A 22,397-nucleotide genomic window follows, 5' to 3' on the forward strand; every position below is an offset into this window, starting at 1 on the left:
GCTCAATCACTTCAGTCACATCTGACTCTTTGGGAGCCTATGGACTGAAGCCCACCAGGCTCCTCTGTCCGTGGTATTCTCCAAGCAAGAGTGGAGAAAGCGGCCTGCTGTGCCGTCCTCCAGGGGATCTTCCTGACCCAGGGGTCGAACCCGAACCTGCATACCCTGCACTGCAGGCAGATTCTTTGCTGCGAGACACTGGGGAAGCCCAGTGTTTTTATATTAGTCCACAAACAGCACCCTGGGACCTTGTATAGTTACAACATAAATAATAGGAGTGGCATTTTTGTATTTGGATTCTCAGGAGATTGATTTATTCTATGTATTCTATGAAGAGATTAACTTCGCCCCTCCATTTTATTAGCCTACTTTGAAGAACTGACTACTAAACTATTTGGTGGCAATAATTGACTCTGAAGAGGAAGCTTTTAAGAGAAAACAAGTTGGAAAGGTCATAGTTAGAAACAGCAATGATAATAATGCCAGTCATGATGATAATAGTATCCTGGACATTTATTGAGGTTCCACTATGTGCCAGACACCATGCTAAGCTCTTCTGCGTATTAGCTCATTTAATCCTCACAAAAATGCTATGAAAATGTACTGTTATTCCTATTATATAGACCAGAAAACAGAGGCATAAAGAATTCACAGAGGGGTGGGATGTGAATTCTGAGAAACACTGTTCTGTGCTTTTTTTCATTACAGGAGAAGCTGCTACTTCTTGATAAAATAACTATTTGTTCCAATGATCCAGGCTTGAAAATAATGATTTCATCTTCGTCCACCACTGATACCCCATGCATCACTAGTTTGCAGCTCACATGGCTTATCTTCACATTACTCCTAACCTGTTCCTATTTTTACTAGTTTCTATTTACCTTCCAACGCTTAGTCCTATTCACTCTTCCACTTGATTTTTTCCCACTTCCTTGTGACTTCTTTGGGAAGGGTAACATAACTTGTTCATTCCTTGGGTTGCAGTTTCCAGCTCTAGTAGTCTCTTGTTGAAAATATGGTTGGTTCCACTTAGCTCCTTAAGAGTATTTACAACTCCTTGCACTGGCTCCTGAGGGCTCTGTTTTGCCTTTTGGACTCTTGGGTCTTTATTTTCCAAACTAGAATAACGTGTAAGAAGGATATTTGAGGAAAACAGACTAGCTGGATTTGTAATGAAGTAGGCAGACAGTGTTGGAGAAGGCAATGGCACCCCACTCCAGTACTCTTGCCTGGAAAATCCCATGGACGGAGGAGCCTGGTAGGCTGAAGTCCATGGGGTTGCTCAGTCGGACTCGACTGAGCGACTTCACTTTCACTTTTCACTTTCATGCATTGGAGAAGGAAATGGCAACCCACTCCAGTGTTCTTGCCTGGAGAATCCCAGGGATGGCGGAGCCTGGTGGGCTGCCGTCTATGGGGTTGCATAGAGTCGGACACAACTGAAGTGACTTAGCAGCAGCAGCAGCAGACAGACAGTATGGATGTGAGAATTGGAAGGCTGAATGAGAAAAATTTAATGGTTTTGAACTGTGGTATGGAGAAGACTCTTGAGATCCCCTGGACAGCAAGGAGATCAAACCATTCAATCCTAAAGGAAATCAACCCTGAATATTCACTGGAAGGACTGAGGCTGAAGCTGAAGCTCCAGTACTTTGGCCACCTGATGTGAAGAGTCAACTCACTGGAAAAGGCCCTGAAGCTGGGAATGATTGAAGACAAAAGAAGAAGGCAACAGAAGATGAGATGGTTGGATGGCATCAATGACTCAATGGACATGAGTTTGAACAAATTCCAGGAGATAGTGAAGGAGAGGAAAGCCTGGTATGCTGCAGTTCACAGGGTCACAAAGAGTTGGACACGACGTAGCAACTGATGATGGAGAACTTTAAAATATTTTGTTGAACATTATGAATTAAAAATCTTTATGACATTTTAAAAAGTTTTCAGTTACATTGGCTATCAAACTAACATTTTGCAAATGGAACTCTGCTGGGATAGGCAGTGATAGAGGGCAAATCTTTTACTAGTTGTAGATAGATACCTTTTTCACTTTTTACCAGGCATTAAACCTTGGTGTCACCAATGATTCTGTCTTTTTCTTTTTTTCTCCACTTTCAGTCAGTCTAATTTCTGTCGAATCTTGCATACCTTTCTATTCACTTCATTGCAGATCCTTGTGCCTCTCAACCTCCAGTCCATTCCCCCTTTCATTATTGAATGTGCTGTGCTGTAGTTATCATGACACTCCACAATTTCTAAGGACATCTCAGTTCCTGTTCTAGATGTCATTGGAAATAGACTCACCTAACTTTAGGTCAGTTCCAGAGTCTTTCTAGTTTCATAATAAGAACTATTGATTTGGAAGTGAAGTTTCGAAGGATTTCTGTAATTAGGAGAGCCATTTAAGCAGTAGCAGATTAAATAAAGACCACTTCCTTCTTTTCCAGCAAAATATATGTGCTTTGTTATTGAACAACAAGAAAGTTGGACAACAGTTTCCACATTTGCACATCTTATATTTTTTCAAGGATTTGCACTACTGAGGTACTTCTGTGCCTGGGTATTTTAAAATTACAACCATCTCTTTTGCAGCTTCTTCCTTCAGTCTTATTTTGTTCTCCATAATTGTCCAAAAATAAATAAAAGTCTTGGTATTTAGCTACTCCTGTATACTTAGAAGAATGCTGTGGGTTGGATAAGTAAGGAAAGATGAGGTGAGGAAAAGAGATCGTTGGCTGTAAACTCACTAGGAGAAATACTACTGTGACTGATGGAGAAAAATGAAGATCAAGTGAACACCAGGAAAGGACTGGGACATAATTGAAGCTCATGCCATTTGTCTTTGTCCTCCAACCTCACCAGAAGTCCCAGTAACTGTATCAATCACACACAGGCATAATGCACTTGGAGTTGGACTCTGTTTTTTTTTTTTTTTTTTTCTTCCAATTTTATTTTATTTTTAAACTTTACATAATTGTATTAGTTTTGCCAAATATCAAAATGAATCTGCCACAGGTATACATGTGTTCCCCATCCCGAACCCCCCTCCCTCCTCCCTCCCCACACCATCCCTCCGGGCCGTCCCAGTGCACCAGCCCCAAGCATCCAGCATCATGCATCGAACCTGGACTGGCAACTCGCTTCCCACACGATACTTTACATGTTTCACTGCCATTCTCCCGAATCTTCCCACCCTCTCCCTCCCCCACAGAGTCCATAAGACTGTTCTATACATCAGTGTCTCTTTTGCTGTCTCGTACACCGGGTTATTGTTACCATCTTTCTAAATTCCATATATGTGCGTTAGTATACTGTATTTATGTTTTTCCTTCTGGCTTACTTCACTCTGTATAATAGGCTCCAGTTTCATCCACCTCATTAGAACTGATTCAAATGTATTCTTTTTAATGGCTGAGTAATACTCCATTGTGTATATGTACCACAGCTTTCTTATCCATTCATCTGCTGATGGACATCTAGGTTGCTTCCATGTCTTGGCTATTATAAACAGTGCTGCGATGAACATTGGGGTACACGTGTCTCTTTCCCTTCTGGTTTCCTCAGTGTGTATGCCCAGCAGTGGGGTTGCTGGATCATAAGGCAGTTCTATTTCCAGTTTTTTAAGGAATCTCCACACTGTTCTCCATAGTGGCTGTACTAGTTTGCATTCCCACCAACAGTGTAAGAGGGTTCCCTTTTCTCCACACCCTCTCCAGCATTTATTATTTGTAGACTTTTGGATCGCAGCCATTCTGACTGGTGTGAAATGGTACCTCATAGTGGTTTTGATTTGCATTTCTCTGATAATGAGTGATGTTGAGCATCTTTTCATGTGTTTGTTAGCCATCTATTCAACATAGTTTTGGAAGTTTTGGCCACAGCAATCAGAGCAGAAAAAGAAATAAAAGGAATCCAAATTGGAAAAGAAGAAGTAAAACTCTCACTATTTGCAGATGACATGATCCTCTACATAGAAAACCCTAAAGAGTCCACCAGAAAATTACTAGAAATAATCAATGACTACAGTAAAGTTGCAGGATATAAAATCAACACACAGAAATCCCTGGCATTCCTATACACTAATAATGAGAAAACAGAAAGAGAAATTAAGGAAACAATTCCATTCACCATTGCAACGGAAAGAATAAAATACTTAGGAATATATCTACCTAAAGAAACTAAAGACCTATATATAGAAAACTATAAAACACTGGTGAAAGAAATCAAAGAGGACACTAATAGATGGAGAAATATACCATGTTCATGGATTGGAAGAATCAATATAGTGAAAATGAGTATACTACCCAAAGCAATTTATAGATTCAACGCAATCCCTATCAAGCTACCAACAGTATTCTTCACAGAGCTAGAACAAATAATTTCACAATTTGTATGGAAATACAAAAAACCTCGAATAGCCAAAGCGATCTTGAGAAAGAAGAATGGAACTGGAGGAATCAACCTACCTGACTTCAGGCTCTACTACAAAGCCACAGTTATCAAGACAGTATGGTACTGGCACAAAGACAGAAATATTGATCAATGGAATAAAATAGAAAGCCCAGAGATAAATCCACGCACATATGGACACCTTATCTTCGACAAAGGAGGCAAGAATATACAATGGATTAAAGACAATCTCTTTAACAAGTGGTGCTGGGAAATCTGGTCAACCACTTGTAAAAGAATGAAACTGGACCACTTTCTAACACCATACACAAAAATAAACTCAAAATGGATTAAAGATCTAAACGTAAGACCAGAAACTATAAAACTCCTAGAGGAGAACATAGGCAAAACACTCTCCGACATACATCACAGCAGGATCCTCTATGACCCACCTCCCAGAATATTGGAAATAAAAGGACTCTGTTTTTTGTTTGACTTTATTCTTTTTTGATACAGCGAATTACACCAAACAAATTCTATCTGCAACTTAGGGAGCTGGGACATTCTTAAAGCTTGGTTATCTGTTTGATCCCAAATCACCAACCTATGAGCAAATCCTTCCCATCTTACTCCAAACTTTGAATCTACTTAATTTACTCTGTTTCCTCTCTGACTTCCTGTTTTTCTGCTTTCCTTGTGTTCTTTTGATCCATAAATTTTTGTTGCACCCTTATTATGTACCAGTTCTCATAGAACTCTAGTGGAGGAGACATAAAAATAAACAACCAGAATTTAATATGATGAGTCATATAATAATGCATATGGTCCACTGTTTATACACATATACTCATGGGTTGGTACGTTCAACTTATGAGGTATGAACTTGAGTGAATTACGAAATAAAAATTACAGAGGCCAGATCTTGAAGGATCTTAAAAGCTGGGAATTTGAATTGTACTCCTGAAGGTAATGGGAAGTCCATTAAAGAGCTTTAAGAGGAGGTGTGATACAGTTAGTTTTGGATTTTAGAAAGATTACTGTAGCAGCTAGGTAGAGAATAGATTATAAGAGAACTACATAACCATACCATGGAGCGCGAACATTTAAGAATCTATTACAGTAACTCTGGGCTTCCCTGGTGGTCCAGTGGTTAAGAATCTACCTTGTAATGCAAGGGACACCAGTTCAATCCCTAGTCTGGGAAGATTGCACATGCCACAGGACAACTAAGCCTGTGCACCATAACTACTGATCCAGTCTCTAGAGCCCACAGGCTGCAGCTGCTGCAGCCTGAATGCCTGGAGCCTGTGCTTCAAAACAAGAGAAGCCGCTGCAGTGAGCAGCTGGCGCACTGCAATGAAGAGTAGTCCCTGCTTGCCACCAATTAGAGAAAGCCTGCATGCAGCAACGAAGACCCACCATAGCCAAAAACCAAAATAAATAAATGAATAAATAAAATACATGACAAAGAAATGATGATATAATTATAAAAATCTATTGCAGTAATTCAGGAGAAGAATATTTTTTAAATTTTAAAATATTAAAGAAAAAAAAAACCTAAGGACAGCATTGGCAGTATGAATAATGCTGTGGTGATGAGTTGCATCTGGAGAACTTGGCTGGTGAACAAACTGAAGAAAAAGAGAAAAATATAAAATGGTCCCCAGGTTTCCTGATTCAGAAATGGAAAATTTTGTGTCATTCTCAGAGTCAAGGAATATAGAGGGAGGAGCATGGATAATGCTAGCTACTATTAATAATTATTGAGCACTCATTGCATGTCAAGGAGATGCTAAACACTTATGTAATTTTATTTCAAATTAACATCATAGAATATGTATTATTATATGAATTTAAAGAAGAATTCAGGGCTCAAAAAGGCAAGTAGCTTGTTCAAAATTATGTAACAACTAAATGATAGAGCTGGAATCAAACCTAGGCAGCTCTAACCTAGGACGTTGGTTCTTAAACAATACACCAGCATTATCAAAGTATGATCCAGAGGGGATCTGCATCAAAATCATCTAGTAAATTTGTTAAATCATGTTCCTGGTTCACCCAATATATTGAAACCAAATTCCTGAGGAGTGGGACTGGACTTAATGTATTTCTTATACAACTTAAAATTTATATAGCATTGTGTGCATAGTATATATTATGACATGGTGGAAGGAGAGTTACAAATTCACTTTTTAAAAAAACATGGAGATTTTAGTATATGAAGACTACTACCTCGGTTACCATTGGTGGTGGTGGTGGTGGTGGTGGTGGTATTCAGTCGCTCAGTCATGTTCGACTCTTTGCGGCCCCGAGAGCAGCAAATGTTCTGAGGTTGGAATTTGATGAGATGGTTTAAGCCACAGTTCTCAGTCTTGGTAAAGCTTGTGTTGCTGCAACCACTACAGAGTGGTTTAGATATGCAGGAAGGATGTTGGAGTGAATAAATTATCACCCAGCTGAGCCCCTAGACTCTTCCTCCTTCATACTCTTGTTCCATGGTCTTTGACACCTACCTCCAAGTCTGTTACAAGCATGAAAGGTCTCTGTTTTCTTTTCTAAAAACACTTGCAAATTTATTTTTGCATCTTACTCCATTAAATGTCTGTTTTTAATACAAAAATATGTCTATTTATGTACCAAGGGGTGAAACTCCAGGAGCTTGTACAAGGTCATAAGTGACACTGTTTACCTTCAAGGACACCCGATGCTCTCTCTAAAGGCAGGAGGAGCCAACCTGAGAAACATGTGATTTTGTTGCTTGCTTAGGTCTAAACTTCACTACTAAATTGTAAACATTTTATTGTATTAATAATGTGTTTTTTTTACAATATTTTAAAAATAGCAGTGGTACCCAGTAAACAGCTAATGAACTTGGAAGGAGGGCATTTGAAAGAAATAAGGAGTATGAGAAATCAGAATAGACTCACCAAAACCCAGTCACATTTGGATGTCACATTAGAAAGATCCCCTGCCACCTGTGACAATTAAGTGATCTCTTCAACAGAGGACGCTTTGGTCTTCCAATACTCTCTTAAAGATGATGGCTTTCAGAAGATGGACGTCAAGCAGATCTTGGATTTGCTTTCTCATGTGAGAGAAAAATGAAGCAGTTTGGGAGATCAAATCAGATCTTTCAAGATTGAAAATGTTCAAACTAATTCTCACAATGTGTGAAGGTATCAGGATGCAGAACATTCCTACCTTTGTGGTATTTTGCTCACCTTGTTTCTCCTAAGTTACTTAAACTGTTGACAGCCTGCTTCAGCTTTGTGTTATTAAAATTTAAATGTCTGTGTTCTGGTCTATTTTGAGACTATTTGTAAGGCAAAAATATTGTACCAAAGGTTTTTCAGTAGTATTTATTAAGAAAATAAAATTTAAAAAACAATTGCCTTACCTGTTATAATATGAGTTTACTACGGTGTTTTTCAGTAGATATTAGCTTTCAAACCCACTTGATTCTATGAATATATATTTCTTCTTCAGTACATACCAAGTAATGAATTAGATGCTATATATGAATCCATTTTTGTGGTTTGTGGCTTGAGAATTTTATCGGCTCCTTCTTAGAAACTTGGTCTTTTTGACCTCTGCAGCCTTCACCAGTTTGAAAATCCTAACCATAATCCTCTGTGGGGATGTACACGGGTGTCTATTACGGCCCGTAATCTGTGATATGGCTTGCAGCATTCTTCTTGTAGAAAGGTTAAGCCCTCCTGTCTTTATTCCTGAGTAAAAAAGTCCACACGCAGAATTGTCAGTGAGCAGATGGAAACAAGCAACAGCTTCAATCAGACCTTAAGCCCGTATCTATGGCAGGGAGGAATCTTTGTGATGAGTGAGGGCTTCCATTAGAAACTGGAGTAGTCAGTTTTTAACTTCAGAGTTACAAAAATAAAATTCTTTATCCTGTATCCCACGCTCAGAGTTGGGACTAATGCTCCCCCAAATACACAGGTACTTTTATAATAGCCGTTATGTAACATTTTAGTTGGGACAGTCCCAGGATAGTGTTCAAGCTATCTTGTTACCATGTGTAAGCCCTACATTGGGGTCCCTGCCAATCCATAGGGCAGGTTACAAAGTGAAATTGCATTGCCATTTGAAGAAATCTCGCCCTTTGTTTCCAAAGGAACAATGGACACCTAGAAACGCTCTGTCTTGTGAGTTTTTCCCATCTGAGGACATAGAGTCTGTCCCCATTGCTGTGGTCATCAACTGTTTTTCAGTATTGGTGGCACTGATATTTATCTTTCAGATTTCTGGAAAAGATATCCACTATCTTGGATTGTGTGTGCATGCGTGCTAAGTCACTTTAGTTGTGTCTGACTCTTTGCAAACCCATGGACTGTACTCCACCAGGTTCCTCTGTTCATGGGATTCTCCCAGCAAGAATACCAGAGTGGGTTGCCATGCCCTCCTCCTGAGGATCTTCCCAGCCCAGGGATCAAACCCATGTCTCTTATGTCTCCAGCATAGTCAGACAGGTATTTTACCACTAGCGCCATCTGGGAAGCCACTACTTCAGATTTCTCTCTGTTCTCCCTAATGTCAGTAACAAAGCTATATGGCCTGAAGACGGAACCTCAGCATGACTAACTCAGCATGACTACACAAGCTCCCATACTCAGAGTAGCCCAAGTTTCATCACATAAGTCATAAAGGAGGGGCCTTTCGCCTTTATTAGAGCCAAGGAAGAATCCAGAAGTTCCAAGACCAAGAAGTTCCAAGAAAGGACTGGGAGTGGGGAATCCCCCCAACCAAAAATTGCCCCTCTGATATAAAGAGATCAATCACCAGCCTCCCCAAAACTGTCCTGCTTGGCTCCCAATGAGCTGTATTGAAAGAGGAGAAAAAGGAGCCATCTCCTGAGGGCGATCACCTAGCCTAGCAGCTAAAGCCTGGCAGCTCATGGTCTGTTTCTCTGAGAGCTGAGCCATGGACTGTGCTACTGGTGTCTTTACCCTTTGAAAACCTTGCATTGGCAAAGCCGTATGTGTGTGTGTGTATGTGCGTGTGCATGCCTCTTCGCTCAGTAGGTACAATTCTTTGCACATCCGTAGGCAGTAGTCTACCAGGCTCCTCAGTCCATGAAATTTTCCAGGCAAGAATACAGGAATGGATTTCCATTTCTTTCTCTAGGGGATCTTTCTGACCAGGCATCGAAGCCACATCTCTCGTGTCTCCTGCATTGGCAGGCGGATTCTTTACCAGTGTGGCACTTGACCATACTGATGTCCATTTCAAAATCGCAGTGGAAACAGGTCAGGAGTGCTATCCCAGAATAATGCAGCAGTTTCTGCTCCCCTGGGTTTTGTGTCATTTTTTATTTGTTTGTTTTTCCACTGTTACCAATGAAACAAACAAGAATGAGCCAGAGGCACATGGTTGCTAGGCCATTCTTTCTCAGTGTTTTTCACAATCCATGTAAGTGTTAACCCAAATGCTTCGCATAGCCACTTGTAAGCACATGCCTGCATGGGATGTAAATTTACAGGTTTGTAGCAAATCTGCCATGAGGATTCTCTATATTTCCAACTGTCATTCCCAATAGTTTGCCAACAGGTTAAGCTTGAAAAAGTAAGTTCACAATGGTAGGAACCACAAGGATTACATTATATACTGCTTATATAGAATTTCCTTTTTTTTTTTTTTAAACTCTAAAGAGTCTAGCAGATCTTAGGTAAAAGGATGTTCTTTTTAAGTGTCCGGTCCCATCACTTCATGGCAAATAGATGGGGAAACAGTGGAAACGGTGGCTGACTTTATTTTGGGGGGGCTCCAAAATCACTGCAGATGGTGACTGCCGCCATGAAATTAAAAGATGCTTACTCCTTGAAAGGAAAGTTATGACCAACCTAGACAGCATATTAAAAAGCAGAGACATTATTTTGCCATCAAAGGTCTGTCTAGGTAAGGCTATGGTTTTTCCAGTGGTCGTGTATGGATGTGAGAGTTGGACTGTGAAGAAAGCTGAGTGCTGAAGAATTGATGCTTTTGAACTGTGGTGTTGGAGAAGACTCTTGAGAGTCCCATGGACTGCAAGGAGATCCAACCAGTCCATCCTAAAGGAGATCAGTCCTGGGTGTTCATTGGAAGGACTGATGTTGAAGTTGAAACTCCAATACTTTGGCCACCTGATGCGAAGAGCTGACTCATTGGAAAAGACCCTGATGCTGGGAAAGATTGAGGGCAGGAGGAGAAGGGGATGACAGAGGATGAGATGATGGATGGCATCACCGACTCAATGGACGTGAGTTTGGGTAGGCTCCAGGAGTTGGTGATGGACAAGGAAGCCTGGAGTGCTGCAGTCCATGGGGCTGCAAAGAGTTGGACACAACTGAGCGTCTAAACTGAACTGAACTAACAGAGGGAAGACACTTCTGTCCATAGAAACAGTAAAAACATATCTAAAATTTTATTTATTCCTCTAAGTTCTGAAAACACATTAAAGAAGAGTAACAGCATTCGACTTTGGCTACAAAGTGCTAATTAATAACTACCTTCATTGCTCTCAGTAGTAAAATATTACATTATTTTTTAAATGAAGCTAAGCATCACAGTCTTCTAATTGTTATACAAATATTGAATATTTAGCAGCAGTGTCTGTTTAATTATTTAGACATTTCTTAATAGTGTAAATATTATCAGCATAGCCATAAATATTTTCTGCTTTGTCCATAGACAATCAGCTAAGGATCTGTTCCTTGTACGACTTAAATTAAGATCTATTTAAGACTGCCTGCTGGCCACAAAATAATTACTTACACTTGCAAATGCCTGAATCTGTTAGTTTTAGCAGCTAGAAGTGTTCTTTGCTCTTGCAAGTAAGAAGAAGTTGTTTTTCTTATATAAATTTTATTGTTGATTGTATTAGAGAGGATTAGGGTGTGGTTGAAATAGTTGAAATTTTAATTAATGTAATCCCTTTAACAGCAATTGTTTTCATGTTGATAATTCTCTATAACAACAGTACTACAGATCACACCCTTGTGAAATATTTACACTAAATATTTTAGCATATAATCTCTCCTCCAGCTTTGTCTTTCTAGAATTGTAAGATTTTCAGCTTTGGCTTTCTTCTTTTCCTCTCTCACCTAACATGCAGGGTTTCTTCTTAGGGAACCAGAAGGACTTTTTTTTCCCCTCAGCTAATTTTCTGTCAATGTCATTATCTCTAGTAAGTTATGTTGTTGTTGTTCAGTCACTTAGTCCCGTGCCCGACTCTTTGCAACTACATGGACTACAGCATGCCAGGCTTCCCTGTCTTTCTGTATCTCCTGGAGTTTGTTCAGATTCATGTCCATTGAGTCAGTGATGCTATCCAACCATCTCATCCTCTCTTGCCCCTTTCTCCTCCTGCCCTCAATCTTTCCCAGCATCAGAGTCTTTTCCAATGAGTCAGTTCTTCACATCAGGTGGCCAAAGCATTGGAGCTTCAGCATCAGTCCTTCCAATAAATATTCAGGATTGATTTCCTTTAGGATTGACTGGTTTGATCTCCTTTCAGTCCAAGCGGCTCTCAAGAGTCTTCCCCAGCACCACAGTTTGAAAGCATCAATTCTTAATGGTCATCAAATCGTTAATCTCCTAAAAGAGCATGGATGCTATGAAATATGAATAGTTCAATTTTTTATGTTTGGGTTTTGGTATCTGCATTCATTAGTGTAGTTTTTCATTTGAAATGATTTGTTTACTGAATGATTTTAGTAAATCGTTGTGCTGCTAAAATTATCTCTAGGAATAGAGTCATATAAAGAATGAAATTGTCATTTTGGTTAACCTCTGATTGTCTCCTGTGTAAACTGGGAATTGCTCTTAATCTGCTCAAATGTTGTATTGTTCAGGTGAGATTTTCTCTCACCTCCCAGTATAAAATTACAATCAGTATCCTTTCTCCAACACCATTCTCTCCTCCAATTTGCTTTATTTTTCTGTATAGCAGTTATCATCATGTAACATTATGAAGCATTATATATCGGATTTTTGTTTTTGTTTTTTTTAGTACATCTCCCTTGACTAAGATGGAAGCTATTCTAAAAGCAAGGACTTGGATTTGTTTAGTGTTATATCCTGAGAGCCAAGACAAGTGCCTTAAATATAGTAATACTGTAAGCAGTCAATAATTACAGCTTTTCTCTCAATTTCTCTGGTGTCTAAGGCACCAAATCAGTGCAAAGAAATGAAAAATTCCCCTCTTCCCAGCATGCATTTTGATAGCTGACAATTGGATGTAAGAGTAAGCATTTATCCTGGATTCGCTGTCTTCTCAAGCCAAGTGGAAGCATGTCCCTCTGGAACAGAAGCAAAGAGTACAAGATTTGGCTACATCTTCATTAATGAACTAAAGCTTTAGGTTGTGCCCTGTTGGTTGGCATCCCATCCATGTGCTTACAATTTTAAGAGTAATACAAGCAGAGAATCTCAAAGGATGCTCTCTAGAACTCTACTTATGTGGTATACAAGTAGGGATTACTAAAACAAAAAAGAGTTCCATGGTCAAATAAGTTTCTGAAACTGGGTAGTACATGAAGCTAAGGAAGGTTCTTAATATCAAGGCCTCTCAGAGGTATGATAATGCTCATTAGGGCTCTCCAAGCCAAGAAGACCTGAGGCTTGGTCATAGGTTCTTCGATTCTGCCAGCCTACTCTTGTTCCCATAACTAGGTTCCATATAGGGAGCGCCATTGACTTAGGAGTTGAAAGGGCCAGATCAGGTGCAGAGAAAGTGGGTTCCGGCTCCACCACTTACTCACTCTGTTATATGACCTTGGGCAAGTTGCTTAACACTTCTCTATGCCTCAGTTTTCTCTTCTGTAAGATAGAGAGGAGATGAAAAGGATTACCCAGCATAATACATGTAAAGCAACTGGTCCATAAATGCTAAATAAATACAGGGTATTGTCAACACTTTTTATCAGATGTGGAAATGAGTGCTTCTTAAATATATGTCTTCAAGCATATTTTTTAAGACAGGCTTATTATTACTGAACCAAACCCAGAATCAGCTAGCTGTGCCTTTTTTTTTTTTTTTTTTTGTCCCAGCACCCTGTCTCCATCTCAGAAGCTCTGTGTATCTGAGTGGAAGTGGAAGAAATGCTGTCTTTCAACAAGACTTAATACAAATGTCTGATAACTCACTTTGGTGTATCCCACAGAGTTGATTTCCTGTGTTTCAGTATCCTTGACCTCAGATGAAGACACTTTTGTCAGGAGAAAGGTGGTAGCATCCATATTAATGATTGTGCAGATGGCTACATGCTGGTAAATTTTGCAGTGACCATATTTTTTCAGTAAATTTCAAATGAAGGTGTGATTTGTGTAAATCTGACCCCTTCCAGTAAAATGTGCATTTCCATATATTTAGAATTTATAAATCCTGACAGATTCCACAATATTTATAGCCCTCCATAAAAAGTCTTTGCCAGTTTGCAGAGCTATGCATTTGGCTCTCTGGTATGCTTAAAAGAGTTTAAATAATAATAAATTTGGTGATTTATTCCACCTGGAACAGAAACTTATTCCCCCCCTTGGCTCATTTTGAAGGGGATACTATAAATAGTGCCACAGACGCTGGGATCAGGAATAGGATATTGAAATTCGAGAGAGAACAGAAACATTTCCACTATCACTGATGCCTTGAATATCTTTTTAAAACAGTTCTGTTCCTCAAATAATGTACCTTCTCTCCTTTCTCCTGCCCCTTCTCAGTTATACTCAGACCCCCAAACTTGTTGCCAGCTTTAGGATTCAGTTGCATTAATGGGAAAGAGAGAGTGAAAGTTTTAGCTGACTAGGTAGGAGGAAATTGCCTCTAGGGAGGCCGAAGCAAGTCTCCAATGTTCATCTCATACTTCAAAGGAGTCAGCCAGTAACTGAGCATCGACGTCTAAAATGTAAATTCATTATTTGAGACTCAGCTTATGCATCCTGTAGATATGATGGAAAGCTCCTAGTCCATGAAAAAGAAAAAAGAAAAAAAAAAAAGCCTAAGAACAATGTCAGAGGATCGAATCTTTTACCCATCTGCGGTTAAAATTACCCAGTACAGGATAATAGAGAAATACCTGAATAGTTGACTCCAAATGATACCATTTTTAAAAAACAAAAAATGAAACCCAAATTGGGAAGCCAATTGTTTGATGTGGTATCAGTCTACTGATAAAATCTGAGAGCAGCCATTTAGTTTCACGTAAGTGGTGTTATAACTTGTGATATGACAAGGAAACTTATTTTCAGCTTCTTGTTGAGGTGGAATGTGAAGGAATTAGCCTTTGTGTGAAAGAAAATAATAATAATGGCTAACATCCATGGAGAGCTCACTGTGGGCCAGCACAGAGTAAACACATCAAATGACTGTGACTCTGTAAAAACCTTCTAATTAAGTGCTGGCTTTTTCTCTTCTGATAAGTTGGAGCACACCCCCGCCCAAAGTCTTTCCTGAACAATCCCCTTGCCTCTAGCTAATAGGATGGCAGATGTTTGGACCAAGCCCCAGAGCCTGGAGTGTACCACATTTTAATGATTTGTGGTGAACAAAGTAAATGCTTTAAAAGCAAGCTTTATGAAGCAGGGACCCTGTTACGAGTGATGGATTTGAGGTGAAGCAAAAAGAAGCTGAATGTTGTATGGGGGTATTGTCTCCCAAACAAATCTATGGTTCATTGCAAATTCTAAAGCTTTACTTGAAAAATGACTTTTTAAAAAACTGTGCTCTTGAGGAACGCCCTTGAGGCACAGAGGAATCTCCTTGCTTTCTATAGCATCTTTCCAAGGGGATGTGGAAGTATTGAGCTGTTAGTTGCTCAGTGTCTTTGTGCTTCTGGGATCACATTATGGGTCTAACACATATGGGATAAATAAACTGTTTCATTTCTTAAAGATCATGGAAGGAAACAAGACAAGAAAATTACCATATTGTCTCTATTTTTTTTTTAAGCTATTAAAGAGGAGAATCCAGTTATGGCAAATAAAAATGATTGCTGCAAACAGGTTGGTTTTTTTTTTTTTTTTTTTTCTTTCCTTTTTCTCCTAGCCTCCTACTCAGTAATAGCAACATGGCAAGACTTGTGTCATAGCAATGTTTTGACGCACCCTCTTTTGTTCTTCTTTCATAGGGCAACCCCTACATGTGCAATAATGAGTGTGATGCAAGTACCCCAGAACTGGCACACCCACCGGAACTGATGTTTGACTTTGAAGGAAGACATCCCTCCACCTTTTGGCAGTCTGCTACTTGGAAAGAGTATCCCAAGCCTCTCCAGGTTAACATCACTCTGTCTTGGAGCAAAACTATCGAGCTAACAGACAACATAGTTATTACCTTTGAATCAGGGCGTCCAGACCAAATGATCCTGGAGAAGTCTCTTGACTATGGACGAACGTGGCAGCCGTATCAGTATTATGCCACAGACTGCTTAGACGCTTTTCACATGGATCCTAAATCCGTGAAGGATTTATCACAGCATACGGTCTTAGAAATCATTTGCACTGAAGAGTACTCCACAGGTTATACGACAAATAGCAAAATCATCCACTTTGAAATCAAAGACAGGTTCGCATTTTTTGCCGGACCTTGGTTACGCAATATGGCTTCCCTCTACGGACAACTGGATACAACCAAGAAACTCAGAGATTTCTTTACGGTCACAGACCTGAGGATAAGGCTTTTGAGACCCGCCGTCGGGGAAATATTTGTAGATGAGCTACGCTTGGCACGCTACTTTTACGCAATCTCAGACATAAAGGTGCACGGAAGGTAAGAAAACAGTTGTTTGGCTTGAATGAGAATGGGTGTTTCCAAAGAAAAGGCCAGTTTGCTGGTTGTGCAGCTAAAGAGTGACATTTGTCACTTTCTATTGCAAGATTTTCTCAGAAACACCGGCCTAGAGGTAAGTTCTGAGGCATTTGAGACCCTTCTAACTCAGCAGTAATTTTTGATCGCAGACTTGCTGTCACTGATCCTGAACCTGGTGGGATTTCATAGCATTTAAACCAAAGGCAAAAAAAAAAAGAAAAAGAAAAGCATCTTACTTGAGACCAAGGAACTCCTAGGTCAGGGGGTGGTTTAAGTCCTTAAGGTAAAGAAGCCAGGGCAACAAAGCCAGCGTCTCTGTAAAAGGAACTGAAAAACAGTTGTTCTTACTATTGTTTTTGATTCAAGAGAGGGTTTTAGCATGGCGCAACTCTCTGTTTATGTTTTGTTATGTAGTATTTAAAAAATTCTGAAAATGAAAATTATATCTCTTTACATTTATTAAATCGGAACCAAAAGCAGTTAGGAAACATTACATTTGTTAAAGCAGGGAAACCTTTACTTTTCAGGGTTTTGGATGTTATTATTTTAAAACAATAAGCTATCACTTAAAATATGAGTCATGCTGTCTTCATTTTATCGGTCAATTACAGGCTGACCAAAGTTCAAATGCATTAATGCTCACAGTCAGGTATGTCTTTGTTTTGATAATATACCAGAGACACAGTTGAGCAGGTTTCCAAGGACTTTGAAGACAGTTAAATAAAAAACTTGAATAATGAGAACCAAGACCACCAACAGAGATTTTCAACCTAATTTTTTTGCGGCATATTACCAGAATAACCAGCTGATGGGAGTTGAAGCATGAGATGATGAGGTAGGAAAACTAAATATAAGAGTGGAGTATAGAGCACAATGGGGGGGAAAATGGAAGTGTGAAGCAGAGCAAAAATCATTCTAAAAATGCCAAGAGAGCTTTAAATCAAATATATGACAATAAGAATATAAACAGTACATACATCATGTAGCTTTAGTTAACTGTGTAGCTTTATTTAATCCTATGTATAAACAGTGCATATATTGTGTAGGTTTAGCTAAACAACAAGTCAGGATTCATTACGTTTACTGGCTTCCAGCATCTCTAATGGCGGCTTAGTCCTCAGAGACTAGAGAAGTGTTGAGACTCGCTGGGCTTTCAGAGAGTTCTCTCAACCCAACTTTAGTGATAGCACTTATACACTTGTGCACTGGAAGAAGTGGTCACTGCTGCTAGGTGAGGGCCATAGTGGGCATACAGAATGAGCTGGTGGGCATGAGCTCAGTACAGTGGCAAAGGGATTGTACCTTATGGAATCTTACTTATGGAGAGTAGCAGGAACTGACGGCCACCTATTCTCAGCTTTGTTCTAGCTTCACGTTTCTCATGGAAGAGTCAAGAGTCTTTAGCTGTGGAGCCTCTTTAAAAACTTTTAACCGAGGCTTGGTGAAGTTTGGTGAAGTTATCTTTAGAGCAAATCTGAAAGAAATATGCACTGGTTCAATATTGAGCTTGTGGGTTCTAAGGTTCATATATTACCAGGGTATAATGAGAGAGCAGTGTGGAGCTATGACCTTAAATATGAGCTTGTGATTTATAATAAAAAGCAGCTATTGTACTTGTGAGTATTTTAGCACAATATCAGTTTCCAGTATCTTATTCTTGGGAACATGTAATATATAAAAATAGTTGACATTGATATTGTTAATAACAGCAAACCATAGCAAAGTAACAGGTATTCTGTTTTATCTACAAGAATAATTGCTAAATTAATAAGCTGATATTTGAATTTGAATCCCAGTATGATCTATATTGTTAGGTAGAATCACCTAGGTCAGTTTACTTACAGTTTGAGAACTCCTTAATCTAAGCCAAAATCTTTATAGTCCAACTTCTCTAAAACTCTCATTTTACATTTATAAAAAAGGCAGTCTTGTGATGTTCTTTGGCTGGGAAATAACCATTGTTAGGCCTTATTTCTGTCATTAGATATTTATTTTTGTTTCCTCTGAGTAGTCAAGAGAGTGTAAAGTATATTTTGAAGCTAGAGGCATTTTTGTGCATTCTCTATGGGGTCAGACAGACTATGACCTAAAGGTGCCATGGTACAAGTGTAGAATCCCATCGGATTTATCAGTTATCTTTTAGCCCTCACCCTAGTACTCTCCTTCAGCTGCATTTCAGTGGTTCTGAGGAGTTTGGAGGAGCCCTCCTCCCTTCTCTGGAACTCACCTCTGTCTTTTCCTGTTCACCAGTCAACTGTAAGCTGGTGAGGAAACAGCTGGGCAAAAGAGAAAGATCCAGTAGAGGTGAGCCCCTTCCATAAGGTCCCACTCTGTCACTTCCAAACTCTGTCCAAATTCCTCAGGGCAACATCTGTGCTAGGCACCAGATGGCCGCGGTATTTTTAGTCTCAGAGGACGGACTAAAGATCTAAGGCCTGATGGCTCCGGCGTGTCTCCAGCTTCTAAGTTATGTAAGGAAGATGGAGACACCAAAGGGGACTGTTAAGTTGTTGCCTGGTTCACAGCCCTTTCAGCAAAGAAACTGATACAGAGTAGAAAATTCCCATTGGGTGAAAATCCTGAGTTTTCTTCTTCCTGCATAGTAAATAATCTACAGAGGGGTTGAACATTAATTGATCATGTCTAAAATAAAGTTCTAAAAGTTTCTTTTCAAGAATATTATAAATACAAGCTTTCCAAAATATAACTGAAGTCTTTGCTTCCCTCAGCCCACTGTTCTCCAGCCTCAATGTGATTGCAACGTGTAACTTACTTTTACATGTCTGTGTCTGATCATGATAATAGATGTTATTCTACCTGTCACGCCCCCTCCACCCCCATCATAATGTGAGAATTGGCATGAGTTATTTGGAGGAAATGGGTAAATTTCCTTACAATCAGATCGGATCAGATCAGATCAGTCGCTCAGTCATGTCCGACTCTTCACGACCCCATGAATCGCAGCACGCCAGGCCTCCCTGTCCCTCACCAACTCCCGGAGTTCACTCAGACTCACGTCCATCGAGTCAGTGATGCCATCCAGCCATCTCATCCTCTGTCCCCTTCTCCTCTTGCCCCCAGTCCCTCCCAGCATCAGAGTCTTTTCCAATGAGTCAGCTCTTCGCATGAGGTGGCCAAAGTACTAGTGGACACATAATACTACTGGTTTTTTCTGCTTGAAATAGTAAGCTATGAAACAAAAACAGTGGAGTGTCTTTGTTCGAATTGACTGAAGACTATGAACTCCATTTCTCTACTTCCTGTGCACATATGTGTATGTTTTGTACTGGCTAGTATAATTTGCTGTAAAAAATGATGTTTTGATTGTTACTAAACCAGTGTAGCATTTATGTTCTTTTTTAGCATGTGACACATCTGATACCAGTTTCACTGGTGACAACAACTATAATCACATCATAAAAATTTTATTCCTCATTTGCCCCCACTTTTTTGGCTTCCATTTACTCCATCTTATTGTGTAATTTATTAAGATAATGGAGGGAAAAGAAGACACATGGCTGTTGGCATTCTTAGTGATTCTGTGTTACTTACATTGTTCAATAAACCTAATAATCTTCATGGACTAATTCTGACTTATGGATGTCCTGCTTCAGTAAATCAGGGTGATTTTCTCTAGTGAATAATAGAGGAGTGTGCCAGTACCTTAATTAAAGAGTGGCTCTCTTGGTCTTGATCTCATTTTAATTTACAGGGTAATACTACAATAATATTACTAATGGAAAGTACATTAAAGGGCATCAAGTAGCATTAACTGTATTAAATTATGGTACTTGTGTTAATTAACTGGTGAAGCAAGATGGTTCTAATGGCCAAAAAGGTCATCTAATGCATAAATAAAATCTCCCCAGATGAGGGGTGAGAGGAAAAGTGAAGAGTAGATGTTTGTTCTGAACATCTTTTTTATACAGACAGACAGTTAAATGCCCAGGCTGATTAAATACAGATAATGTCCAAAATGTATTCTTAATTACACAATTGGAAGTTCTGCTTTTTAAGTGTTTTGTTTCTGTCTAAACAGATTTAAATTAATCAAAAAGTAAACATTATATTTCTCAGACAGATAGACTTTATAGAATATAAATTCAACATTATTGTTTTTTTGAGGTGAAAAGCTTCAAGGAAGTAATGTGATTTACTGTAATAGTCTGAAAGACCGATGATCACTGGACAATACGTTCATTGTTTTGTAAGATATATTGTCAGCAATGTATCATATATAAGATAATAGAAAAATTTTTTTCAACCTCTAGAGATTTAGCATAGAATTGTAAGAACTTTTCTCAGTGGTAGAAAACGCTAATGAACATCTCCATTACTTGCCTTGTTACACAATATTCCTAAACATAATTATCAATATTTTTTCTCAGCGGTGTTTACTCATTTCTTAACCCCTTCAGAGCCTACCCAAGCTCTCTATAGGCAGTTGGCTGTCAGTTACTAATTACAGAATTGATGTTGCCCTCTATGCCTCCATCTATCTTTAAGAAAGGAGCCAGGGAGCACTCGCACAGAAGCCCCACTTCTACACAGTTTTGGGTGCTTTCTTCCCTTCACTGATGCCCCAGCTTAGAACCACAGCCTCCCTGCCTAGTCTCAGGAGCTGGGAAAGTCCAGGGGCAGAAGTATTCTCTTTAGGTGTCAGGAGTGAGAAAGGCCCCCCTCTACTCTTACCTCATAAAGAATAAGATATACTCGTAAGCCCTCACTATAAAATATGACTGCTGTTGTATTTGCTCTAATTGGGACAAAATGTGGTTGAAATTCACTTTCTTGAAGGAAGGTTTTCAAATGGTTAGTGTACAAACTTGTGATATTAGGTAAGTAGAAACACCTGTGGAAACTTAAAAGTATAAAAGCACCTGAGCATTCTACAGTTTGTTTTTTTTTTTCAAATAATTTGCAAAACACATGTAATACAAAAGTGCTCTGCTAATTATAAAAGACTTACATTTATCCTACAAGTTCTCCTACTCTTTTTTCTAGCTGCAATTTGAATAAGTCCACTAAAATATTTGCTCTTCACTTCTCCTGTGAGAGGCATCCTGAAGGGTGCTTTTGACACGTTTGACCTGGCATTTGTCCATTCTTCCCAGTTAGTCCTGATTATTATTGGGCTTTGCTACTGCTTAACCGACTCTGCTTTTATAATACCTTTCTTCTTTCTGTCACCCAAAAAGACTTTACCTCTGCTCTGGGACCAGTGCTGGGCTAGACAGTGGCTATACAGAGATGCAGAAGGCATAGTGAATGCCTTCAGGGAACTGATATCCAGAAGGGGACCAGACATGAAACAAAACATGATGACAGTTTGGGTTAAATGCCTTTACTGTGTGAGTGTGTGAAGTGCCCTGGAAAAAGAGCAAGAAATACTAACTTAATCTGGGCAGCCTAGCAAAAGCTTTGCTAGGCTTTTGTGTGATATCACTTTTCTGTGATAACAGTTGTGTGATATCTTGAATATGTGCCTTAGAATGCCAAGCAGCCAGTGCAGAATGAATATCCTAGGTTACAAATTATGCTTCACAACAACAAAGCATGTTGAGGAACTCCATTTAGTGAGGAATTTGTGGAGTGGACAAATCCTCGGGGACATTCTTCTGTCTTCTTCCTGTGGACCTTTAGCATCTCCAAAAGCCTTGAAGGATTCCTGCAGCTTGGTATCTGAGTTCCCCATGTCACAGGAAATCTACGATTTTATGGGTTCTAATATATCAACTAAGTATAGGTGAGAAGCATTCAAGGCAATGGTATTAAAGGATGATCCAGTGTGGCTATATTAACAAGGAAATACAGAGTGGGACAAGGAGAGCTCTAACATTGCTTAATTGTGGAGCACCTGTAACTGCAAGTCTTGATGCTCAAATGGAGTCTGTGAAAGTTCTCCAAATTCCATAAAAAGCCATCAGAGCATAAGGGCTTAATATTTGCTTACAAAGTCAATAGGACTTGGCAACCTATCAGATTTCAAAGAAGGAAAGACTTTAGTAGAGATCCAAGTGGAGAGTTCAATAAAGGATTTGCAAATATTGCCCTGGTGTCCCAGAGAGAGGTTTGTGTTAGAAATGTAGGTTTGAAAAATATCACTTTACATGTGATGGTTGAAGTTTAGGGAAAGGATGACACTGATATGATAAGTGTTTTCCCCTTATAACTATAAATGACTTTCATAAGGGCTTCCCAAGTGGATCAG

General features: G+C 39.3%; 1 protein-coding gene across 11 annotated transcripts in view; it reads left to right on the top strand.

The window, feature by feature from the left end:
* NTNG1 (netrin G1) overlaps positions 1-22,397 on the top strand; it is a 372,900-nt gene that overhangs the window by 189,332 nt on the left and 161,171 nt on the right. For all 11 annotated transcript variants that reach the window (XM_086391508.1, XM_086391504.1, XM_086391501.1 and 8 more), the window contains exon 3: positions 15,507-16,147. In XM_086391508.1, coding sequence (XP_086247634.1) covers positions 15,507-16,147 — 641 coding nt within the window. The remainder of the gene's footprint in view (positions 1-15,506; positions 16,148-22,397) is intronic.

The sequence above is a fragment of the Bos grunniens genome, chromosome 3, assembly GCF_055505025.1.
Source record: "Bos grunniens cultivar Pamir isolate PY7600 chromosome 3, Bosgru_T2T1.0, whole genome shotgun sequence".
Taxonomy (NCBI): Eukaryota; Metazoa; Chordata; class Mammalia; order Artiodactyla; family Bovidae; genus Bos; species Bos grunniens.